Source organism: Cyclopterus lumpus, chromosome 17 (genome assembly GCF_009769545.1).
Source record: "Cyclopterus lumpus isolate fCycLum1 chromosome 17, fCycLum1.pri, whole genome shotgun sequence".
NCBI classification, from domain to species: domain Eukaryota; kingdom Metazoa; phylum Chordata; class Actinopteri; order Perciformes; family Cyclopteridae; genus Cyclopterus; species Cyclopterus lumpus.
In genome coordinates, this window is record NC_046982.1 from 16,109,548 (window position 1) to 16,134,224 (window position 24,677).

General features: G+C 40.6%; 4 protein-coding genes across 5 annotated transcripts; 1 reads left to right on the plus strand and 3 right to left on the minus strand.

The window, feature by feature from the left end:
• Positions 1 to 353: 353 nt before the first annotated feature.
• Positions 354 to 6,004, minus strand: uck2b (uridine-cytidine kinase 2b). The gene is made up of 7 exons (XM_034555276.1): positions 5,888 to 6,004; positions 3,725 to 3,884; positions 2,619 to 2,715; positions 2,308 to 2,450; positions 2,108 to 2,205; positions 1,949 to 1,997; positions 354 to 1,596 (listed from the first exon to the last, which is right to left on the minus strand). Exons 1-7 carry the CDS (start codon positions 5,990 to 5,992, stop codon positions 1,460 to 1,462), a joined length of 789 nt encoding a protein of 262 aa, XP_034411167.1. The 5' UTR covers positions 5,993 to 6,004; the 3' UTR covers positions 354 to 1,459.
• A 1,312-nt stretch (positions 6,005 to 7,316) lies between these two features.
• Positions 7,317 to 13,236, plus strand: aldh9a1b (aldehyde dehydrogenase 9 family, member A1b). The gene is given in 12 exon segments (XM_034555277.1): positions 7,317 to 7,720; positions 7,976 to 8,180; positions 8,886 to 9,031; positions 9,434 to 9,563; positions 9,916 to 10,050; positions 10,583 to 10,779; positions 11,031 to 11,171; positions 11,284 to 11,472; positions 11,566 to 11,653; positions 11,877 to 12,018; positions 12,134 to 12,259; positions 12,449 to 13,236. Coding segments are annotated over 11 exon segments (1,554 nt in total). The 5' UTR covers positions 7,317 to 7,720; positions 7,976 to 8,017; the 3' UTR covers positions 12,546 to 13,236.
• Positions 13,017 to 16,464, minus strand: zte38 (zebrafish testis-expressed 38). Its single transcript, XM_034555275.1, has 12 exons — positions 16,129 to 16,464; positions 15,757 to 15,901; positions 15,393 to 15,456; positions 15,178 to 15,214; positions 15,062 to 15,082; positions 14,941 to 14,967; positions 14,753 to 14,820; positions 14,519 to 14,667; positions 14,184 to 14,416; positions 13,929 to 13,974; positions 13,810 to 13,850; positions 13,017 to 13,322 (listed from the first exon to the last, which is right to left on the minus strand). Exons 1-12 carry the CDS (start codon positions 16,177 to 16,179, stop codon positions 13,275 to 13,277), a joined length of 930 nt encoding a protein of 309 aa, XP_034411166.1. The 5' UTR covers positions 16,180 to 16,464; the 3' UTR covers positions 13,017 to 13,274.
• Positions 16,465 to 17,574: 1,110 nt separating this feature from the next.
• On the minus strand, positions 17,575 to 21,612 carry prdx1 (peroxiredoxin 1). 2 transcript variants are annotated; one of them, XM_034555295.1, is made up of 6 exons: positions 21,484 to 21,612; positions 20,059 to 20,175; positions 19,712 to 19,865; positions 19,493 to 19,615; positions 19,137 to 19,267; positions 17,575 to 18,060 (listed from the first exon to the last, which is right to left on the minus strand). In XM_034555295.1, the coding sequence occupies exons 2-6, from the start codon at positions 20,162 to 20,164 to the stop codon at positions 17,978 to 17,980; spliced, it is 597 nt and encodes a 198-aa protein (XP_034411186.1). In that variant the 5' UTR covers positions 20,165 to 20,175; positions 21,484 to 21,612; the 3' UTR covers positions 17,575 to 17,977. The 2 variants fall into 2 exon arrangements, with proteins under 2 accessions (XP_034411186.1, XP_034411187.1); XM_034555296.1 differs by lacking the exon at positions 21,484 to 21,612 and adding an exon at positions 20,930 to 21,001.
• Positions 21,613 to 24,677: the final 3,065 nt, after the last annotated feature.

The window sequence follows — 24,677 nt, forward strand, 5'->3', positions numbered from 1 at the left end:
AAATGCAAAATGTACTTTCATCTGAAAAGAGGACTTTGACCCACTGAGCAACAGTCCAAGTCCTGTTTCTTAGAGACCCTTCGGACGTGGTCTCTGATTCAGGACTGGCTTGACCCCAGGAATGAGGTGCTCGCATAACCACTTATTATACATTTACACACATTTATGTCACATTAAAGCACGTTAACTAATAATCACTCTTCAGACAAGGACACTCAGCTGCATCAGTTTATTAACCATTAAGCAATTGCTTCAGTCTTAAATCATTCCACAGCCTACAGTACAAATATCCTGGTACAAATGATTCATTCAATGTATCTATACACAATAAATACAGCAAGTGGAATACAAAATGGTTTCAACAGTTTATTATACCCTTAAGTTAAAGAATGAAAACTGTTTTTTAGCGTGGAAACTTACTGTACACGTTAACCTGAGGCAACTTTGCAGAGGCATTGTGGGTCTTGGTGGTTAATGGCACCACCTGGGAAAACTAATATTGCTGCGAACACCTTTTCTGGCATTTCAAATCAAAATGGTTTTTCCAACCTGAGCATATACTTGTCATAAAAGGGCGGATTCTCTCATGAACACTAGTCTAACCTTCCAAAAGTAGGAATATTTAAGTAAGTCATATCCCAATTGAAATAACCATCTCATAGTTAAATCAATAACAAAAGTGTTTGTATAAATTACTTTTGATTGGGACAGTCAACAGCATTGTAATTCATTAGTAGGTAAGTGTAACAATGCCTAACACTAGACTGGGTTAATACATTAGTCAGCTGACCCTCACAGCCTTTGGCTTCATTGATCTGGTGGTCACATTATTCTGCAGCCGACAGTCAGTACTGGAAATCCTTGTAGCGTGTCGCTACCGCTACAGACATTATACAGAGCCAGTGTGGTGGATGCTTTGTAGAAAAACAGACCTCTCGTGAAACATCCCACAGGAAGTAAATACCAAAAATAAAAAGGGTTGGAACACACTTCCAAGATTGTTGGTACAAATACAGAGTGCAATCCTGGTGACGTTCTAAGTCGCATCCTTCTCGTCTGGGACCCAACCAAACATGTATCAGCCTCCCTGCTATAAGGGGTTCAAGTTTTATCAGACATTGCAATAAAGAAAAAGGGTTCCCCTCTTTTATTCATTAGCGGCACAATTTATCATAGAGCAGCAGGGAATACATAAAAAACAAAATGCAATTTGGGAGGAAAATGCATGGGGTCAATTTTAACCCATGGTCTCATGGCAATAAGAGCTTCTCCTTTAACCTGCTAAGAAAGAAAAAAAAAAAAAACTAACTTCAATAATTACAATGAAAGTACCCAAGAGTAGTCATAAAAGGCATTTCAATTATTTTTGCATCTCTTAAATACAGGAATGCCAAAAAGGCATTATTTACAGCGCGCACCCCGCCCGCCCCCCCCTGGCTTGTGTGAAGGTGTGACGAGGTCAATGAGGCCGGCTGCTGGACTCTGAGGTCCGCCGCTGGCGTGGAGTACTGTGGCCGTTCGTGCAGCCGTTGTGGCGCTTGCTTAGTCCGCCGTTCAGAATGTCTTGGATGTGCTGGACTATCAAGTTGATGGCCACTGCAGAAAATGAGGAAGACGGATGTTTACACAGAGTACGCCACGGGTTTGGCATTGCACTGGTATATTAAAAAAAAAAGAATTGACACTTTGTCAATACCCGGTGCCTACATTACCCACAGTGCAACACTCGTCAACAGTTCAGTCAGACATTTTGTTGATTTATTGCAGCTCCAATTTGCTCACTTGATTGTAACTCCACTTTCACATATATTTCTCATTTGAAAACGTGTAGTCTTCAAACCAAACTGACGTTTATTAGACTTTAAAGTAAAATTTACTGATCTGTAAAATTCCCAGCCTGACCCAACAAGAATGCAACATTGGCGTAGTGTAAAATTATTTTCCATACCAAGGTTATCTGCTCCTCGTGGAATAATCACATCTGCATACTTTTTTGTCTAGTAGAAATAAAGATATGGTCAAAGTTAGTGGCCAAAAAACATTTCTGATGATCAGCTGGACTCTCATGCACAACCACAGACGCTTGTACGGTAAGAACATCACTTACTGGTAAACAGAACTCTTCAAAGGCCGGTTTCACAAAAGTGATGTACTGAGCCAGCACTTGCTCCAGCTCCCTCCCACGCTCACTGATGTCTCGAAGAACTGAAACCACACAAAACCAATATAAATACTAGCCATTAAACACACTGACGTTAGGGGGTGCAATGCTCTACGCCGTCTATCAACCCAACCGTCACTACACACCTCGGCGAGAGAGTCGTGTGTCTGGATCCGTGTCAACAAACAGCTTCATCTGGAACAGATCTCTGATTTCCTGCGAGTAGAACATGAGGATGCCCTCAAACAGGACCACGTCAGCCGGATACACCGTAATAAACTCCTCTTTCCTGAAACAGATTTCCTCCTTTGTCAGCAAATACATTCAGACATGTCAATAATTACACAACCAAGGTAATCGGGAACTGGTTCAACATGATTATTAGTGTGATCCCATTCTGCTTGAACACGATGCTGGGCGTGGACCAAACAGGAACTGTGAAGAGATAGGTGCTCACCTGGAATGAGTTACAAAGTCATAAACTGGGATCTGGACCGTCTCCCCCTGCAGGATTTGCTTGAGTGTTTGTTTTATCAGCTCACTGTCGAAGGCATCTGAGGAAAAGAAAAGGCAAACGCTCAGTTGGGATCTTTGTGAGACGTTGTGTAACTTAGCCCTAGTTACACCGGCTTGGTGTGCGCCAATGCTCATGTGGGACCCAACACTGCACATTTGGTAACCCAGGAATCCCTTTCCTGTAACAGGTGTTGGGTTCAGTCCCTGAGCCTTAGAGCAGCTGCCTTCAAGAAAGGCCTGCTGACTCTGAGGATTTAAAATCAGCCGAGAAAGGAAGTAGGAGCTTCACAGGGACAAGTCAGACTCCAAAAATGGAGTCGATGCCTCTGCCAAGACGCAGTGGTAGAAATTAACATGGCAGCAATGCGTGCTGCTCAACACAAGCCAGATTTAATATATAGTTTTATATAAATTGCAAGTTATTGTAATCTAAATCCGAAAGCATTTATTAAATCAGTGCCTCAGCTATAATTGCATCTCTTTTCATACACTATAAATGTGGGTTAAGTCAGGTTGGTGGGTGGGGAATTTCAAAACCAGTTTTCAGAATCGAGTCTAGAATCGTTTCTTGGGTCAATTGAAATGTGAAGGGCACACATGTGCCTATTTCTGGGCAGTTTCTCCCATTCTCCCCGCACGCTCCCCCATCCAACCTGATGGAACTTGAGGTTCTGCAAAGAAGAATGGGAGAAACTGCCCAGAAATAGGTGTGCCTAGCTTGTGGAATCATACCCAAGAAGACTTGAGGCTGTAATTGCTGCCAAAGGTGCTTCAACAAAAGTATTGAGCAAAGTCTGTGAATACTTATGTACATGTTATGTTTTCGTTCTTTATTTTTAATAGATTTGCAAAAATCAGTTTTCACTTTGTCATTATGGGTTGTTGTGTGTAGAATGTTGATAAAAATAATTAATTTAATCCATTTTGGAATAAGGCTGTAACATAACAAAATGTGGAAAAAGTGAAGCGCTGTGAATACTTTCTGGGTGCACTGTATGTCCCATACACTGCATTAGTTGTGCCACTTACGACTCGGCGTGTGCATACCTGGGTGATCAAAGTTGAACTGGCCCTTAAGTGCTTTTGCCTTCTGCTCTGCAGTTAGCACCTTGTAGAAGCTGTCCTGGCTGAGGATCACCACCTGCCGCTGGTGGTGGTCGATCTTGTTCTGGCCCAGCAGCTCCATAATCTTCTCACATACGGACGACTGCAGAAAGACAGAAAGTAGTCCATTACTTGGAAAACTAGGGTGACTGAGCATAATAGTCTACATTCATGGAGGTAAGATAAACGTACTGGGCATGTGGTTTAAAGCTGCAGGAACACTGGTATTTTTTCCACAACAGTCAACACAAATATTAATGAAAAATATTTCCACTTCAGTCCAAATAGAACAGAATTAAGACTTGTGTAACAAGCACAATCACATTTAAGCAGAAATAGGGTGGGTGGGTGGGTAATGTCCCACTTTGTGTGAGGTCACCTAACAATCATGTTTGTCCCCACTGACCTTGCCAACCAAATGAATCTCATACCCAGTGCTGACTGGGCATTACCAAGGCTCTGTTGCCTTTGTGTAAATTATATGTACCCTCCCCCATTAGATAGGTGACAGTTTGTGTCAACACTCAAAGCAACAATTTCAGAGGAACTGACTAGTCTACACTGATATTTAAATGAGGCAATCTACGGCATCATTTTTAATGCTCAAACTCTATTGACAAATTGATAAACCATAAATAACCATTGTTATTCATAAAGTAAAAAAAATGGTGGCACTACTCTTTTCATATCGAAATAAAATTGATTTAGAGACTGGGGTTTGTAGCAATATGAATTTAGTACTGTAAATAGGGATTAATGGGTTAAATTTATGCTTACATTTTGAGTCTTAAGGTTTGTTTTTATTAGATAGAACAAAGAAATGCTTTTCTGTATTAAACAAGAACTTCCGATCTATCCTTAAAACAAAGCCTCGGCAGTGAGGCCGAGAAATACAAAGTGTGCATTGCTTCCACGTTGTGCTGCTTTCAGACCAGAGCAGTCACCTTAAGACTCGAGCCGGAAGTAGTGTCCTCAAAACAGGACAGACACCCTTCCTTCAGTACCTTGTGTGGGGCGAACAGTAAAGAAAACACTGGCTTGATGCCAATGCGACAACGTTTGCAGGAGGGTCTAACCCGGAAGACGAGTGTCTGCCCTCGTTAATAATTATGTGAACCTAAAACTGCAGGGAGTCGCATATTCGACGCGTTATCTGTCGGCGCCGACACGCGCGCGTGGTTAAATCTGTGTCTCCTGATAACACCAGGCGTGGTCTTCCGTACCGCCGAACGGTCGCAAAAAAAAATACACCGGTTCATAACAAAGAAAATGACGTCATTAACAATAGCCGTGGGTTCGCTGGAACGTGGGTGTCACTGCCGGTGGCGTTCACGGTCGCTCAAATTACAGTAGAAGGAAAGTCAGGGAGGGTAGAGCTTTAATCTCTACTAATTACATACTAAACTACAGCCCAACATCTGGTGTTTAACGTGGCCTCTACAGAACACAAGGTGGTGGTCGAGGTGACACATTTATAGTTTCACTAACCTACAGACTATTACACCAACACCGGGTTACGTTAAAGTCATTTAAGGCAACATTAGCGGTTATCCCAGGTCAGTCGAACAAACACACGGTTACCACTAACCAGTGGGTAAATGTCCGACACACTTTTACCATAATGATATTCTTTAGATCCAATAAAAAGGTTCACGCCATCTATTTTATTTAACTCTTCGTGTGGCCTCGAGACAAGCGCGCACTCATTGTCTAGCCACCGTTAGCACAGCCGGTGCTGTTGGATGTGATGGAATGTAACCGGCCAGCTAACTCTAGGAAGCTCAAGGCTCGCCACGGAGACTAACGGTTATTGTTGCTGCTGACAACCGACATCCCGTACGAACCGGGGGAAAAACTATTGAACTAACGCGAAGTTCAGTGACGTTAACGAACAACGGGAGACGTTAGATGCGGACTAAGTGACGCTGGTGTCGAGCTGGACCGTGAGGCAGACGATGGAGCTGTCAATCATAACTCCGTGGGTTTGCGTCGCTGGAGCCACGCGGTCGACGGGGTGACGACAAAAACCGTCGCCCTGATTTAGCTCAAAATCCAAACCCGTGACAATTCGCGAAACCCGTCAAATTAGCGAGCTGGAGTGCCAACCTTGCCGCTAGCCGTGCCCCCGGAGACACCGATGAGGAAAGGCTGTCGGATAACGTCGGTGTTCTCGCCGCGGTCCCTGAGGTGTGCTTCACTGTCCCCGGCCATGCTTGCAGTGAGCCGTCACAGCTGCTGCGCTGGAGCATAAGTAAGGCGGAGCTCCGCCCACAACACAAGTCTTTATGCACTCGCATTTTTCTTTACAGTAATTTATTTAAATTTATTTATTTTACAGTGTAGTTTAACTCGAATAATAATAATATATAATATATTACCTTATGTACTTTTTTATATATTTTATTTGTGATTGACAGTGGAAATAACCAATCATTCGCTGCGCCAGTATGGCTGCTAGTACTGTGTACGTTTTGATAGTCTGTTTTATCCTCTGATCGAAAACCCAGAAATACCACGGGTTTTTCGTTTTTCATTTTAAACAAAAAAGGGGAAAAACAGAAAAGTACAGCAGTTTTTTTCAGTTTTTGTTGTGTGAATCCTAAAACATGAGAGCCAAACTCAAATAACCTGCCGATTTGTTTTTTTGCAAATCCCTCTTTTGTTGTTTTTTTCTTTTGTAGAGAAACGCAAAGCAAGACAGGTGAACCGGAAGTACGATTATGCCAAAGCAACAATGCAAGCACATTATAACTGAACGTTAAACATTAGAAGAACAATACATTAATGAATATAAATAAATAAACCTGGGCCGATGGGAGTATGTGAACAACAATAGTTGACTACATGTTGTTTAAAATGCACTTATCCATGTACACAGCAATAATCCATGTTTTGATTAGTCCGATGTATTGCCTCATCATCAAAAGATGTTCCCTCTTCCATGTAGGTTTGGTTCTAAAAATGACATTCAAATAACAAGTAGTTACATCATTTATACAACTACGTTGCGAATTAACCATAAGTATCAAATATCAGATTAAATAAAGAACATTAAACACATCTGTATCAATAACCTAGATAATTAACAAAGACACGGGTAAATATAACAACATATATGGTTAAACAAATACACTTACACTACCATCTACTGGTATAGGATAAGCACTATTGCTCTGCCTCTCCGCGTTCATTCTGCACAATACGGTGGAAAAATAAACATCATTCAGTGCTAACCTCAACAACTCTGGGCACATAAAAACGACTTTGATTAGAATATTACGCATTGCATCAAACAATGTACGGACCAATAAAAAACTTGATTATTGCTGTGTACACGGATAAATGCATATTAAACCAACTACTGTTGCTCACACACTCCCATCGTCCCAGGTTTATTTATTTATATTCATTAATGTATGTTCTAACCCTGGTATGTGTTTGCATCATACTCCGAAAATATAATGCTCTTGCATACGATCCTACTATTGCCGTGGCTTATATTTTTGACATACTTCTACTTCCGGGTCACCTCTCTCGTTTTGTCTCTCTTCAAAAGAAAAGATTAGCAATAAACTATATCGGCTCGTTATTTGAGTTTTTGGATTCGGATAACAAAAACGGCTGTGGTTTTTCCGTTTTTTCCCTTGTCTTTAAAACGTAAAACGAAAAATCCGTGTTTTTGAAATACGAGAGAATCTCAAATAACGAGCCAACTTGATGTTTTGCTAATTCCTCTTTTGTTACATGTTGGTACTTTTGAAGAGATACGCAAAACGAGACAGGTGACCCGGAAGTACGATTATGTCAAAATAAAATCCAGCGCTGATCGTATGCAACAACTTTACCTTTACAGTCTATGATGCAGGCAACACGGTGTTTCTGACTCTTCGTTTTTTCGATGACACCATAAAACTCACTATCAACTTGTACACGGACACTGTAAGTAAATTTAAAAAAAGTTAAAGACAACATGAACAAATGACAGCGCTTTAATCGCTGTCATTTGTTCATGTTGTCTTTAACTTTTTTTGCATGTCTGCATGTTAACGGTTTTATACACTTGTTGTAACTAACTTTAAACTGCTAGTTGAGTGAAACTCCTTTTTCACGTTTTCTAACGTTAATGTTGTCGGTTTTGTCTAAATGAAGGGACGGTGTTGCATTACGTTTAGCAGCTAAATGAATGTTTTCCAGTGATCGGCTGATCTTAAAGCAACGGTCATTTTGAGTGACGTCATGCTCCAGAGGCTCGCGGCGTCCCGGCTGCCCGCTGCAGCGGCGGTGCGATGCGTCTCCTCGGGCTCAGTGGACATCAAGGTCCCGCTAAACTTCTGGGCTGGAAAGAGACAGACGAGTTTGGAGAAATGTAACAGGGAAAAGGTTTACGAACCCGCAACAGGTGAGCCACGCAAATATGTAGTTTCCCAACTGGACTTTGATCACTGCTGTTTGAACTGTCTGCCATGTCCTGTGAGCTCAGTATCATGTGTCTTGTTCTGTTATCTTCACTTGTCCTATACTTGTCTTTCTACACTATACATTTTCTATGTATGACGTTTACTTATTCAAAATAAATCCACTGCACACACTTGTTTTTTTCCCCTCAACACACTCCTTTACATGCATATCCATGTCATCACAGCCACTTTCTTGTACAACCAGTTATGGCCCCTGATCAGCTTCAGTGGGCCATATGGCCAAACTCTAGCTATTATAGCTTTTGTGGTGCAGACCTTTCAGTCTTATTGATCTTCATGGCTGAAACATGGTTCTCTGGTGCTCCTCAGCTCGAGCACAACAAACGTGCATGGGAAAGCCTTTAATTGTGCAAACAGACTAAGATTTCAACACGACTGTGTCTTCATCAGAGTCAAAATGATGGTCATGATTTGTAGACTCTTTGTGACTTGGATCTTAGTTTTGATGCATACTCCATTTGAGCTGACACACAACTTCATTTCCTTCTTTATTTATGGGATGACTCTGAACCGGTACAAACTAAATGAACTAGCAAAGTGATGTGGCCTTGACCTGTGTAACCTTTTTGTTTTGTACTTCACCTGTGTACTTCATGGTTGTCACCATCACGTGTTTCACTGTGCAGGGCGAGTGTTGTGCCATTTGGAGCCGTGTGGTGCTGTGGAGGTAGATCAGGCTGTGAAGGCTGCCAAGTCGGCGTTCGGCCATTGGAGCAAAATGTCTGGGATGGAGAGGGCGAGGATCATGATAGAAGCTGCCCGTATCATTGAGGTGTTTTTGGTTTGGTTCATTTGTTCCCCCTGGTCTCCATCACCATTCAGTGTGTCTGTAATTCGATTTTATACACAAAGATCTAAAGAGTGGGACTTGGTACACAATGTGTCTAGTTAATGTAAAAAGAAAAAAAAGTATTTTTTTCTTGATCCACATCTGGACTGTCTCAGCAGAACATTTGAAGAGACAAACACTCAGCAACACTTGTAGTATAAAGAAGTCAACACCAAATATTTCTGTAGCTGTTTATCTACATCTCTTCCTTTATGATTATATAACAAAACTAAATAGGGGACACTACCCGACCTACATTAAGTGTATTTCATGAAAAGAGTTTTGTATTTCCAGTGTTGGATCTGAAACAAAATGTATGACACTTACTCTGGCTTTCATGTTCAGAGCAGGAGAGAAGAGATAGCTGAAATGGAGGTGGTCAACAATGGGAAGTCCATCACAGAGGCCCGCCTGGATGTGGACTCTGCCAGACTGTGTACCGAGTACTACGCAGCCCTGGCTAGCACTCTCGCAGGTTGGTACAAAACGAATCTCGCTCTTTAGTTGTATCATTTCCCACTTTCCAAGAGGTCTTGAAGCAGGAGGCAAAAAAAGAGACACCAATTTCACTCTGGATCTAACTATGTATCCCTCAATTTTATGAATGACAAGGTTTAGTGGGAAAGCCAGTCATGTGATGGGGCATTTGTCAGATATAAGTGGACATCTGATATCTGTCAGTATTGCTATGATACGTGTTGGTAGAAGAAAAGGCTTTATGCAGTATATTATTTAAATGTACACTTTTTTTTAACCAAAAGCTGAAAAATGTCACCTTTTTATGTACCTGTTTTTCTACAAAATAATGTTGCTTTCTTTTTGTCCAGGCCAGCATGTCCAGTTGCCTGGGGGATCCTTTGCCTACACCCGCAGGGAGCCTCTGGGAGTATGTGTCGGCATCGGTGCTTGGAATTATCCGTTCCAGATAGCTTCCTGGAAATCCGCTCCAGCCCTGGCCTGTGGTATGAGATACTTCTGAAGTTGTCAAGACATAAATTATTACCGTTAAAACACCAAAATGGTTTCCGCTGTCAGGGAAGTTATTTTCTCTTTGTTAGCTATGTTTATTTATTGCATAATATCTAAAAAACTAGTGGATGTGCTCTATCATTTTTCTTTAGTTGGTTTCCAAATTCCTTGACTTATTTTTTTGACTTATTGGACATAAACTGCTACAACTCACCGAACTAAACTTACTTTGTAATTGCAGCCAAATTCAAATGCACGTTTATTTACTCTTCGCGATCCTGAAAAATGTAAAGGCTTTTAACCTGTAGATGGCACTACAGCAACATAATAAGTTTAAATGATCACATCCCGGTAGTCATGAGTCTGCTTCATTGCTGTTATAATAAGTCCTAACATTCCTTAACATCGTGTCTTGCGTGCCTTATTGTTCAGATTATGCACAGGTCCGATCTCTCAGGGCTTTCTCGTGGATTAGATTAATCAAACAATGATTTTACTTACTCTGTTGGCTGTCATCTAAAATAGGAAACTCCATGGTGTTCAAGCCGTCACCGGTGACGCCCGTGACAGCAGTCATGCTGGCGGAGATCTATGCCAAGGCCGGAGCTCCAGAGGGGCTGCTCAACGTGGTGCAGGGCGGCCAGGAGACGGGCAGCTTACTCTGCCACCACCCAGACGTCGCCAAGGTGTCGTTCACCGGGAGTGTGTCCACAGGCAAGAAGGTTGGTGCTAGTTACACGGTAGAACTGAACATTCTACACATCGTGTCAACTTTAACTGTTTTTATTACCGCGAGATATTAAATAGAAAACACAAGTCAATCATGAAACATAATTGGTCCTTTTGATTCCCTCGATGTTGGATTTGTGGATTTAGTGTCAAAGATTTGGAGGTCCGTCTGTTCCGCTTTAATCCTAAATGTGACCAGAACAATCGCTGGTTATTCTTCTGTCTGTGTGACTTTGGCTCACAGATTATGGCGATGGCATCCAAGGGGGTGAAGCCTGTGACTCTGGAGCTCGGGGGGAAATCTCCTCTGCTCATCTTTCAGGACAGCGATCTGGAGAACGCTGTGAGGGGAGCTCTGATGGCCAACTTCCTGTCTCAAGGCCAGGTAGATATTGTGTTCTGGTTAGTTTATTATCTTGTTTCATTTGTATATGCTGACACAACATGTGACCAATCTACAAATGAAAGCATATTCTATTTGATTAAATGTAACACAGGTCTGCAGCAATGGTACAAGGGTCTTTGTTCAGAAGGATATTCTGCCTGAGTTTGTGGAGGAGGTGGTGAAGAGGACACGGGCGATCGAGATAGGAGACCCACTATTGGAGAGCACACGAATGGGAGCACTGGTCAACCAGCCACACCTGGAAAAAGTCCTATCCCTTTGTTGATCAGGCAAGAAAGAGGTAAGACTTGTCCTTATAATTTATTTTGCTTCGTCAACAGGCTCTTGTGCAGCAACTTTAAATAGACCTTTTTGTAAATTGTTCTGTTTCTAGGGAGCTACAGTGTTGTGCGGGGGTGAAGCTTTTGTACCATCAGATCCCAAACTCAGAGGTGGATACTACATGACTCCATGTGTATTGGGTAAGACGTCCATATATTTCTCTGTGCATACAGTGCATTCAGAGGATGCACATCTTCACTCTTTGGGCCAGTGTTGCAACCTATTTTACCCCTTTTCTAAGTCTGGCTGCAACATCACAAATATGTAAGAGTCAAAAGGTGGATTCATCTCGACTTGAATAGTTTAGATCGGTGACTTTGAGGTCACACCATTGTTTGTCTTTTTCCTTTGTTCCTCCTTCAGGTGAATGCACAGATGAGATGACCTGTGTGAAGGAGGAGATCTTCGGTCCTGTCATGTCTGTGTTGTCCTTTGAAACCGAAGAGGAGGTGCTGCTGAGAGCCAATGACACCACCATGGGTCTGGCTGCAGGGGTTTTCACCAGGTGGGTTTGTGGTGAGACATTGAGGGCAACATCACAGGCTTGTAAATGAGATTTTTAAACCATGATTGTCTTGAAACTTGAAGAATCTACATAAATAAACAAACAACTTTTGTAGGGATGTGAAGCGAGCCCATCGTGTGGTGGAACACCTCAAGGCTGGTTCCTGTTTCATCAACAATTACAACATCACTCCAGTGGAGGTGCCCTTTGGAGGGTTCAAGATGTCAGGTACTGACAGGCTGTTTGCACAGACCAGGGGCCAAACGTCATTTATTTTTCTTGAAATGACTTGTCTGCTTGATGCACTATAGAGGTGTTATTTGTCAATGTTTTCTGTTTGCAAAGTCTTTTTCAGCAGCGTCACAAAACACCAGTAGCTAAACTGATAATTATACTTCCTTTTATTCCTTGTGATCTGTACATTAACCAGGCATTGGGCGTGAGAAACGGCCAGGGTGACAGTCGAGTACTACTCCCAGCTGAAGACGGTGTTTGTGGAGATGGGAGATGTGGACAGCCTCTTCTAGGACGACGCACATCGGGAGGACGACGGGGCTGGACAGTGAGCCGGAGACTGAAACAGACGGCCTGGACTAGAAACAACACTTCAGGGACGGAGCATCAAACGTTAAGAGCTCAAAGTGCTGAGGAGCGAGGCCGTCCAGAAAATATGTATGTATCTGAATGTGAAATAGATGCAACACTGAAGCAGTCTGAAGCAACTAGCTATGTAGAATAGCAGGAATGTAACATTTTAATCTTAAGAGATTTGAATTAAAGTTAGCATCTGTGTCAAATGGATGAAATTAAAGATGGATCCGTTTGATCTGCTCCAACCAAGCAAATCGATGGATTTGCTTGGTTGATTTCAGCTCCTACAGAATAGATACTTGATGTATTATGTCACCCATGTGCAAAAAAAAACTTGTTGTACTATATTTCACTATATTTAACAATATATTTTTATACACACAAAATACAAAAACAATCAGCACCTTAAATGTTGTATTGATTTAATTCATCTACAATGTACAGTTCATATATGCTTTTTGTACAATGCTGTTTAAATCAGAACTAGACTGTAACATCCCGCCTGGTGGGTCAAGGTAATTATGAAGGAACCGGTCTTGACACATTTTCATGTCAAATAAATTGTAACATAACAAAACTGTGTATAACATTTCAATAAAATTCATAAATAATAAATGTTTGTGTTCACATTGCTGTCAGAGCTTTTGTTTTGTGTAATGTCGTGTCTAAATTCTTCTTTTCTTCCTGGACAGATTTTTGGCAGCTGCATTTCTCTGAGATAAACAAAACAAATAATCACCTGTCAAGTTTGCATTGTGTCATATATCGTATTCTCTAACACGCATACTTTTGATACAGTGGAAACCACTTACTGTGATCACAGTAATTATTATAGTATTTCTTGATAGGCTTCAGTTTCATTTCAGGCCTGTTAAATATTAAGTAAAGTGCTGAAAGCACTTCTGAGCTGTGACTTGTTTGCACTACTGACGTTACTGTATTGGTAAACAGCCCAACACTGTTTTAGGCTATAGCCTGAACTACAAAAAACTATATATTATATACAATAGGTAATACCGAAGCTGTCCTTTTCTTTACATTATGTTTCTGTAATAATATACAAATGTCAATAAGATGGTAAAATGCGTGATGAATAAATTGCTTATAATAATTCAAATATAGTGATACATTTGACTAGAACAGATGTGACTCGTATAAAAAGGTTTCCACTGTATAATCATGCCTCTACTACAACTATACCTTTGCCATGGGTTTTTTCGGTTTCTTGAACTGTGCAGACTCTGTTAAAAGGAAAGTTAACAGTGTGAACCTTTTGATATAGTTTTTACAGTTTTGTAACAGTAGCGGCACAGACTTACCATCTTCGGAAGGGAGATCTTCGTCGCATGTTTTCTCACGAGGATCCTGTAACCAGGTGTTTACAGACAATCATAATAAACAACTGCAAACTGCACCAGCGAACAAAATAACATTGTTACATGGGAGAACTGACAAGATTGATCAGAAAGTAGCTAGATTTAGCTATTTTTGAAAGAGGGAATGTTGTGCGTGCTTACAGTGAGACAAAGGTAAAACAGGAATCCAACATTTAATAACCCTCTTTCTGCACCCACCTTGATTGTTTCCCTCTCTGGAGGATTGCTCTGAGAAACTTGCTTGGTCTCCCTCATGTGGTTCCCTTCTTGAAGCTTCTCCAGCCGGCTTTGTTCCGCCGACACACGCACTCTCAAGGTGTGAAATGCCGTCTGCACCTCACCCACCTTGAAGTGCACAGCCATGCCTTCAAACCAGAGGCTGTCGCATTCGCCCTCCTTGAAGCCTGGCGGTTGATAGTCAGCTGGGGTGACTTTGAAAGGAGAGCAGGAGGAGATGTTTACAGTGTGCAACCCGAGAAATGACAATAGATTATTAATTTATTTTGTACGGCAGAGACATTGATGCATCTTACTGTCGTCATAATAGTAGAGCTTCATGGTGAGATGCACATTGTTGGGGAGGACATCCAGGTTCTGCATGAGCAGGAAGAGCTTCCTGATGAGCAGCACCGAGGCTCTCTTGGTGTCGTCCAATGTCACCTGCATCTTCACATCGTTGCATCTGTGGTTTCACAGAGGTTATGTCATCATCTCATATGGAGGCCTTATCCAATACATCTATGCAAACAGAGAAAGTCGATCCAAACCTGAGTATGTCCATCTCTGGTCCCTTCTCAGTGTACTTGAATTTGAACTGGTACGATTCAAGTATGCACTGCAAAAGGAGAAATGTTTCCTGATGTTAATCAGACTTCACCTTTGAATTATGATTTGATAAAATAGTGTTTCTATTAAAATGTTTACATAGTTTACATTATTTCCAGGGGCAACTTACATTTGGTTCATCTGGATTGGTGTACACCTAGATTGCAATAACATGTTGTACAGTTATTGCCAGGGTTTGTTTTCTCTGTGTAAGCAATATGTTAACTATAAATGTTTATTAATGTACTTACCCCGATGAATACAATCTGGAGCTGTAAAAAGGACAATGTTGAACAAGAGTATTATAGATCAAAATGGCAGACCAGATGAAACATTACAAATTAAAAGTATTCACGGATGCACTTACATACTGCTTCTCCAACGCATCAAAGCACCCCATCATCCTGGAACATACAAGATTGAACAGGATGAAAACATCAATCAGGAAAGGAAATTACATTCAGCCACCTAGTGCTGATTATAACTGCCGACGTCCTACTCCTGGTGTTCATCTAGCTGCTGTGGCCAGCAGACCAAACTACGGCTGTATATTGTGTATTAGAGCAGGCTTATTATAATTACCATTTCACAACTTTGCTGGCACCAGGGGTGTTGCAGTCCTGACGCAAAACTTTGATGCACAAATCTGGTGAAATGAAAAAAAACAAAAAGGTTAAAAATAAACAGAACATATTACTCTCTGATAAAGAGCAACAATTACCACCGTGCTCCTGTAAAGTGATGTGCATTTTCCTGCCTTTGCTAGAGTTCTAAAAAGATATTTTTCTCAAATACAGCTGTAATTACAATGTAGAAAAACACAGTTAACAACTGAAATGTGTGAAACAAGTTCTGGTCTTGCGTTACGGTTATTCCTATGAATTGCATGCATGAATGTTCCTTATTTTCCTAAACTTTGCCGGTGTCTATTATCCTGTGTGGTCACCTTCCAGATATCTGGATTTGTAGGCGTCCTCTGGAAAGATCCCCCTGAGGTAGGTGATGGAGGAGACTGCCACAGCCATCATCCTCTTGATGAAGACAAGGGACTCCTGCTGTGTTTTCAAGTCCTTCAGGAACAACTGAGTCCACTTTAAAAAAATGAAAATAAACCAGATAAACAAAAGACGTTGAGAAAACATTTGGACTACATTTGACTCGTCAACTCCAGTTGAAGACCACACGATGGCGCCGTTGTCCACGTCAAGTGTCCCCCGCTAGTAAATCACGATCAAACATAAACTTATAAACCGCAGAAACCGATTAAATCAAATGATGAACACGTGAATCGTTTGCCAGTGCGGTGTTGTGGTCAAACCTCGGCCGTTTCTTCCTTGCTCTTCCGGATGCACATCTTCCTGGTTGCCATGGTCTCCTGTTCTGGAGCCGACGGGTCTTTGAAGCTAACAAGATGACAACAAGCTAACACGGGAGATACTGAAACTACGACGTTAGTAAAGACACCTTTCCTCACGTAGACAGTTGGATAATGCTTCCCTGTGCTGTCGTGAAAAGCTTAACTAGAGTCTCAACCGGTGACGCTTAAGTTAAAGTTCAGGGTAAAGTCAGTCAACCGTTATAATCACGGGAACATTAACATTAGCCAGGATATCGTAGTTTGTCTTTGCCGCCAAAAGTATCGCCGTCTCTCCACGTACATGACCGGAAGTCCATTTATTATATATATAGCTATGTATATGTTATATATATAATAAATGGATATATATAGCTATATATAAGTCGGTATTGAATTAATACAATATTAATATTACCTTTCCATGAGAAAATATCAACTTTTCTTCTGCACTTAAGCCACTTCCGTGGATAAAGATTAACATCTAACTAATTTATTAATTTAATTCGAATACATTAAGAGTTAAAGAGTCATCTGGCATGCCCAACCAGAGGAACTTCTGATTTACTAACCAGCTCTATAGCAGCAAAAACACAGGTGTAATTAATAATATTAATGATGGCCTTGTTTGATTTAAGGGTGCCAGTTAACAATGCACAATACAGGACCCTAAATGAAACACAGTTAGGATTGTTCACTTTTACCCTGTTGCAAGGTTTTAGAATAAAGAATAAAAGCCATCTCTCTCAGGGGTGTTTTCAGTTACTGTGGCTGTTAAGACTAGAAGTTAAAATGTGGGTTAGAGCTACGTTGAGGTCACTGAACTACATCTATTCAAAGGAGCCAAATTGGTCGTTCTGTCCCAACAGATTAATTATAACAGTAAAGTTGAGAAGATGTCAATCAAACCTGTTGAATTGACACTCATGCGATAGTAATGAGGAGAGGACTAATCAGCCAAAATAAATAAAAACACCTGTGTGCAGCAGTGTGCGGGAGCATTTAGATAGATAGATAGATACTTTATTCATCCCTAGGGGGAACAACGCTTCTGGTAACTCTGGTAAACTAATGTATTGTAAACTTCACACATTACTCAGTGTTGCAATGCTATACATGGGCATAATTCAGCATAAGCCTCAATCTTATTTAAGATACTTAAGAATATGGTTTATCTTCCACCTTTCTTTTTATTTGTTTCACTATATGTGCTGTAATTGTTCAATGAGGTAATAGTTGTGATACAAATAAAGGTATAATAGTACCTTAAATCTAATGCTGTGCCATTTTGAAAGTACATGAACACACACACAAACAACAAAACACCTGACTTATTAAATACTGCTAACACCATCAAAAACATCCTAACATTTCCCCTGTGATGTTTGAAGTAAATATGTTCCTCTACAATAACAGTGTTATTAACTTCTTTATTTCGATGAAAGAACATGTGTCGTTCACTGTAAAAAAAAAAGAGTTAAGCACAACATAATTTAGGGATGTGCTTATAGCTTCATTCCAATAAAACTGTTTGTATGGTGCTTTGCCGTTAACAATAGTAAGGAATGACATTCAAATAGTACAAACAGACATTTAGCTCAGTCTGACAGTGAAAATAGCATACAATACCACAACATAATTACTCAATGATATACTTTGGTCATTAGTGCACTATTCACTCTACAGACGACTGAACACACACAGCATGTTCCTAACTACTCCTCCACAGGCACAGCGGCTGACTGAAATATTGTTCTCCGGAAATATAATCTCTAAATGAAATCTCTACAGCAGGTTGCAGACTCTGGGTTTATTACTGCTTGGAGAAGAAGTCTTTGCTCTTCTGGACGTCAGGTTTGATGGTGTCACTTCCTGGTTTCCAGCCGGCTGGGCAGACTGAAAAGATAAGCCTGTAATGAGTCCTGGCCCAGTAGACAAAACAGTAAAGACCTCTGCCAATATGACACACATATCCAGTATATATAACCTATCATGCCTTTTGGTTTAAATGCATCAATAGTTTGGTTGCATAAAGCACAAGTTATTGCCCTCCTTTCTACATTCATTCCTCAACTCGGTGTACAGTTCACATAAACATCAGCACTGATAAGAATATCAAACGTTGGTTTTGAATAAACCTTTTTTACGTCCTGCCTAACATGGATGTCGCAAAATATTTTTGTGACATAAATGAAACTTTGGATCCAAATAATATAACGTGGTTAGAAGTACAAAGGTTAAGTATTATCATAACTATACTTGGGTCGTGGAGAGCAAGGTGAGATTAATTATATCCCTCACAACATAGCACATTTAGAAAAAATCTTATAAAAACCGAAGGGTTTAATAAACTTGTGTTATATGCTAAAGGGAACAACACAAATACATCACATACTTTAAAGGGCCGGTGTGTAGCATTACGTGGATATATTAGCAGAAATGTAATACAAAAGTCAGACCTATGTTTTCATTAGTTTATAATCACTTGAAACTAAGAATTGTTGTGTTGTTAGCTCAGAATGAGTCCTTTATATCTACATAGAGAGCGGGTCCTCTGCACGGACCCCACCGTGTTGCTCCGCCATGTTTCTACAGTAGCCCAGAATGGACAAACCAAACACAGGCTCTAGAGAGGGCTTTTCCGCATTGTTACATTACCTGAAGGCCGCTATAGTTCTCCGACATGCTCGTGAAATGGCAGTAACGTAAGACCGCAGAGTGCAAAACCGTGGTACGACCAGCCGCCGTCTGAATTACGTTGCACCTACAGTAGTGTTATTACGGTAAGGAAGGCCTCTGAGCGAGGCGAAAGGCGTTACAGCGGTTTTGCACTCGGAAGCTTGTGTTACCGGAGTCTTGGAAAGGGAGAGGTGAGCAGAGGAGTATTCAGTCGGTTGCAATCTGTTGCCATGAAATCCTACACACTTCCTACACCCTTTTAAGGTATGCAGTATGTTACAGCTGTAACTTACCTTCTCCGTGTTTGTCAGTGAACTGAAAGGCTTGAATCAAACGCATGGTCTCTTCAACGGAGCGTCCAACTGGGAGGTCGTTGATGGTGATCTGTCTCAGGATCCCCTTGTCGTCAATGATGAACAGACCCCTGAAGTAGAGAGAAAGAGCAGGTCATGGGTTTGCCAAGATGTAAGTGAACACAGGAAAGTTCATGGTCTCCCAGTCGCTGCCTGAAACGTTTTTAGGCTGATGCATTTAATGATATGTACAGAAAAGTGTACCATCTCCCTCCAGCGGCAAAAGCAACTAAGACTAGCGTTATTGTTCATAATCTTCATCAAAGCAGACTGAAACTCCACACTGTTAAACCCACCTGTAGGCGATGCCCTCATCCTCCTTTAGAACACCATAATCTGTGGAGATGGTGCGCTGTATGTCAGACACCAGGGGAATCTTCATGGCACCCAGACCGCCCTGCTTTCGTGGTGTGTTGATCCTTTAAGAACATTAGCCGAAAAAAAAAAGAAAAAATTAGACGTTTGCAAGAGTGCGTCCACACAATCAATGTGTACAGGATGAAGCTTGTAACTACCATGCAAAATGGGAGAAGTGAGAGTCAACAGAGGCGCCGATGACCTCGCAGTCGATCTTCTTGAAGTCGTCGGCAGCATCACTGAAAGCGATGATCTCAGTTGGACAAACAAAGGTGAAGTCCAGAGGATAGAAGAAAAAGACAACATATTTCCCTGCACCAAAGGAAAGGAAAACAGATCAATCTATTGGACCTGTAGTAATTACAGGCTAATTCATTCCAGTCTACAGTAGTGCAAATTAATGTCTATTCAATACATTGTGAGATCACAAAGCAGCAGTGTGTCACAGTCCAGAAGAGAGCGTCATCAAAGCGTGTCCTTCACTGAGACACTGTTTAAGGTATACCTCTGTAGTCTGAAAGCTTCAGGTCGTTGAACTGTCCGTCTGGCATCACCGCCTTAGCTGTGAAGTCTGGGGCCAGCTTTCCAATTTGTGCTTTGCCTGCAGCCATCTTCAGTCTAACTGGATAACAGAAGGAGGAAACAGGTTCATGTATTACGCAATCTCAGCAGTGCACTGTTTCTTTTGTGTGTACAATCATGGATAAACCAAAACCGTCCACAAGAAAACAAGTGTGTCTCTTTTATATAGGATGTTGACCCCATTGAACAATTGCTCTGTCTCTTATGAAAGCACGTTGAGTTATAGGGCTGCAACTAATCCCATAACAATGATCTAAATTATTTGTATGCAAACAGTGAAAAATGCAGATATCTGGTGACAGTTTAAAACCCAAGTTTTATAATATTTGTAAACAAAATGGTATCAATCAATTCATGAAATAGTTGGTAATCAATTAATCGTCAAACGCCATATCAAAAGTCGAAAGTGAATGGGCAACTATTTTGATAATGGCTTGATTTAAAGGAAATTGTTCAAGCAACATTACCAAACATTCTCTTGTACCAGTTTCTCCAATTCTTAATTTATATTGGTCAGAACAATATATCTGTAGACATCACCATGGACCTGGGCATTTTCATTATTTCCTAATAATCAAAGGCAAAGCAAGAAAAGTGTTATTGTAACGCATGTCTTCGTCAGATTGAAGCCATTCTAACAGAACTATGCCAATATCCGTGACATATAGAATAAGGACATGCATAATGCTTTCGGTAACAGCTATTATAAAACCAGAAGAGATAAAGAAAAACTAAAGATTGTTGCTTAACTCAACATTAAAACCACAGATTGAGATATATATACATATACATACCCAGACCTCGATCATATTAAGCATCGAGCACTTGAACTGGCAACAACCGAAACCTGTGAACCATTTCCACTTCTGCTCTTTTTTAAATTAACAGGTGTTTCCGCATATGGAAATCAACAATTTGTTTTTTTTCTTGATACACATTCCACGTACATTTTCAGTAATGTGCCTGCCTTCGTTCAACAGTCCGCTAAAGACCAGGTAAAGACTCTCATTTGGTGTATATATGCGTGCTGGTTGTCATCAACTGCAGCACTAAACCGTTTCTCCTGAGATTTGGAGTTATGGCTCCGGACCATATATATGGAAACAAATGATAATTTTCTTAAATTCTCAAATCGCTACTTATAACACCGTGTCGTTTTTTTTTTAGAATGAAGATACTCATTTAGTTAGTGAAAACCCACTTGTTGAACTGTAAATTTAGCAAACGCCAAGAGACAGAAAGAAAACTCGTAAATAGCGTCAACAAACCTGACAAATGAACACTGGGAAATACAAATTAGTAAAAAAGCATACTCAAGACATAATGAAATGCATTCTATAACACATACCTCAGTTGTTTTCACACCACACCAAGTGTGACTGGCAGACGCGATTGAAGCATATATACCAAGGCTCACTTCTCGCGATAAGTCTGTCGGAACGTGACTACAGGCCACTCCAGTCGGTCCAGTGCTCCAGTCTCCACTAACTTCTCACTACACAGCATGACTTTGCACTTTTCCTTCTGACTTTTCTGGGAAATTTCGTGCTCGTGAAACCTCATTAAATCAAGGAGGAAGGAGTGGCCCAGAGGAAATATTCACACTCACACTTATTTAATAATCCCTGTGGGACACCTTCCCTCTATATTTCATCCATCTTCAGTAATCATGGGCAACCTGAATTAGTTATACAACCAGTTGTGTATGCATAACACTGAATCTTTTAATCTAAAATAATAAAAATAAACAGCAGGTATTTATAGGCTTGCAGTTTCCTAATCCATGCAGGAGATATGAGGTTTCATCACATTACTTTTTTAGGATACAGAGCATGTTGTCACCATGATTAGACATGAAACAACACGTTACTGCTGCTGCATCCGTGGCTCTCTGTTGCAGCATTTTAGTGTTTTAGTGGCAATGATTTCCTGATAAACTTTCCCATTCAGGAAATAGACTACTGCCCCATCAAACCCACATTCTACTATTTAGTTGTTTTTGTTCTGTGTACTGAACCTCAGACATATAAGAAGAAAAGCATGAGCTCACATTCTTCCGTGAAGTGTTTTGTACATTATGATAGTTCCTTGTTGTCAACACAGTACATTTGAGAGGAAACTGAAGGGAAGTGATTTTCATACTATGAATAGAAACAAAAGTTCCCCATAACAGAAAAACACTACAACAAATTCAATGTACTTCATTAATATTAATGATAGACTGTGACCTCTGCACTTTAAAATATCGCTCATTCTATTAAGCTCCATAAGACCATTTCATGTGCAGGCCAGTTTCATTCATGTTTCCTGGATGTTCACACACAAGCTGTTCTGTATTTACAGTAACAGGGTGGTGCACTGTTGCAACACCTTGCACTATGCCGTGGGCGGCAGAAGGCATTTCTCATTCTCATTTCCCCCACTGCTTTATTTACTTAATGACGAGGCTGAGGAACACCGACCTCTGTCTGTGCATTGTCACGGTGACAATGCCTTTAACAAGCATCACATAACTTCTGTGGCCACAGTAAATAAGTAAATAGAGATAGTATCCTGATGTCACAATGATAAGTATTATGTTGACTCCAGACAACAATCGTTAAGACACTTCTTTTATTTGATCAACCTTAGTTGTATAGTTGATAAAAGATTAAGAACATTTATCCATTAATTAAGATATTCTGACATTTTCGCTCACATGTCAGATAGTTGGAACAATTTGTAAAGCTCTGACAGCTACGAGTCTAACTTACTCACAAGCATAATATCCTGTATTTTACAACAAGCTACAAAATGAAAGGGAAGTAAACCTTGGTTTCTCAATGCTACATGATGTCACAGTATCAAACTAGTTTAGTGACCCTATATTGAACTTTATATAAATAAAATGTTAAAGCCAGTCAGAATTTACTCTATAATCAAATATATGCAGAGATGCTGACACGTTGATTTTTAAGGAAATTAAGCATCATATATGTATATTTTCCAACTATCATTTAAGTGAAACCTGTGTTGTTTTGCATTAGTTCACCGGAGTCGATAACCTGGACAGACGGAGGCTGTTATCGGCTCAATCAGTCCCTCCAGCACGCCTCTTTTCTCCACTGTCACCAAGCGATGTCTTTGCATGCCGTTGCCATGGACACCGCATCAAGGGCCAGATAAGAGGGGGACACACAATAACCTCCTGTTAGAAGCTCCATGGTGGGCTACTGATCAAACGTACCCCTTTGTTCAACAGACGTTTCACAATGTGCACATAATTAATGCGTCTACTCCGCTGCTGTTTGCAAGAGTCTTTGAAAGGCACTTGTGTGTCCATCACCCGTTCACATTCAGCCATGCAAATGATCAAAACAATTTAACTGGACAAAAAATCTTTCAAAATGTTGGTGCCAATATTTGTTATTTAAAGCAGTTCCATGTCCCCTTTTAGTAATTCCCCACATTAATTTACATGGGGGTATACAACCTGTTTAAAGGCTTCACATATTGCTACAACGGATTGATGGTATATGCATCACTGCTCTGTGGGGTTTTCATCAAAGGTGTATTTGTTATAAGCTCTGACACACCCAACAAATGGAAGCAACATATTTCAAAGAGTATTGCATTATTACATTACATTACATTACATGTCATTTAGCTGACGCTTTTATCCAAAGCTACTTACAATAAGTGCATTAAACCATGAGTCCATACTCAGAACAACAATAATCAAGCAAGTACAACTTCTTCAATAACGTTAAACTACAGAGTACTATCCGTACGTGCCATTTAAGTGCTACTAAAGTGCTAAACAACAAAGTGCTATCGGTAAGGGACATTTAAGTGCTACTAGAGTATTGCAAAAGGTTTCAGTTTCAAATTAAAGGCAAATTACATTACATTTTTACATGAAATAAAAAACTTGAACCAGCTGAGAAGGTTTTAACATTTAAATGTATACTTATGTTGTTTCATTGTTATGGAATGAAAGAAAAAGCAATGTTTTACATTTGGGGACATGCTTATTCACTTTCTTTCTGAGAATTAGATGAGAGGTTAGATACACTAAACATGAGAGTGGTATCAATTCTCTTATCCAACTCTCGGCAAGAAAGCAACTAGTGAATGATACAAATATACTCTTACCCTCTTTATCAGTGAATGAAACGTGTGCTGTTACAGGGCAGGGTGAGTACACACTATAAACTATGGCAAACAATGAAAAAATGTATAGCCTTCAAAAATATATTCCCCCGAGAATATTCCCTCTCAAACTGATTGCCTCTAGATTGAAAGAAATGTGTCCTAAACTAGCTGTGGTTTGCTGCGTTGGTAGATTTCACCGGGAAATTATAGCTGTCTCTAATAAAGACAATTTGAGGAGGGTTAAGTGTGATTGTCTCAGTGTGAGGTTGATTGGATGCCAGGCCCAGACTGGTCTCGAGGAGGCAGCGACACAGTGGAGCCAGCAGGACGTGTTCAGAGAGGAGCTGGGAGAGATCCCTGTCCCTCACAGCAGGACATGACAGCAGTAATATGTAAACACACACACGC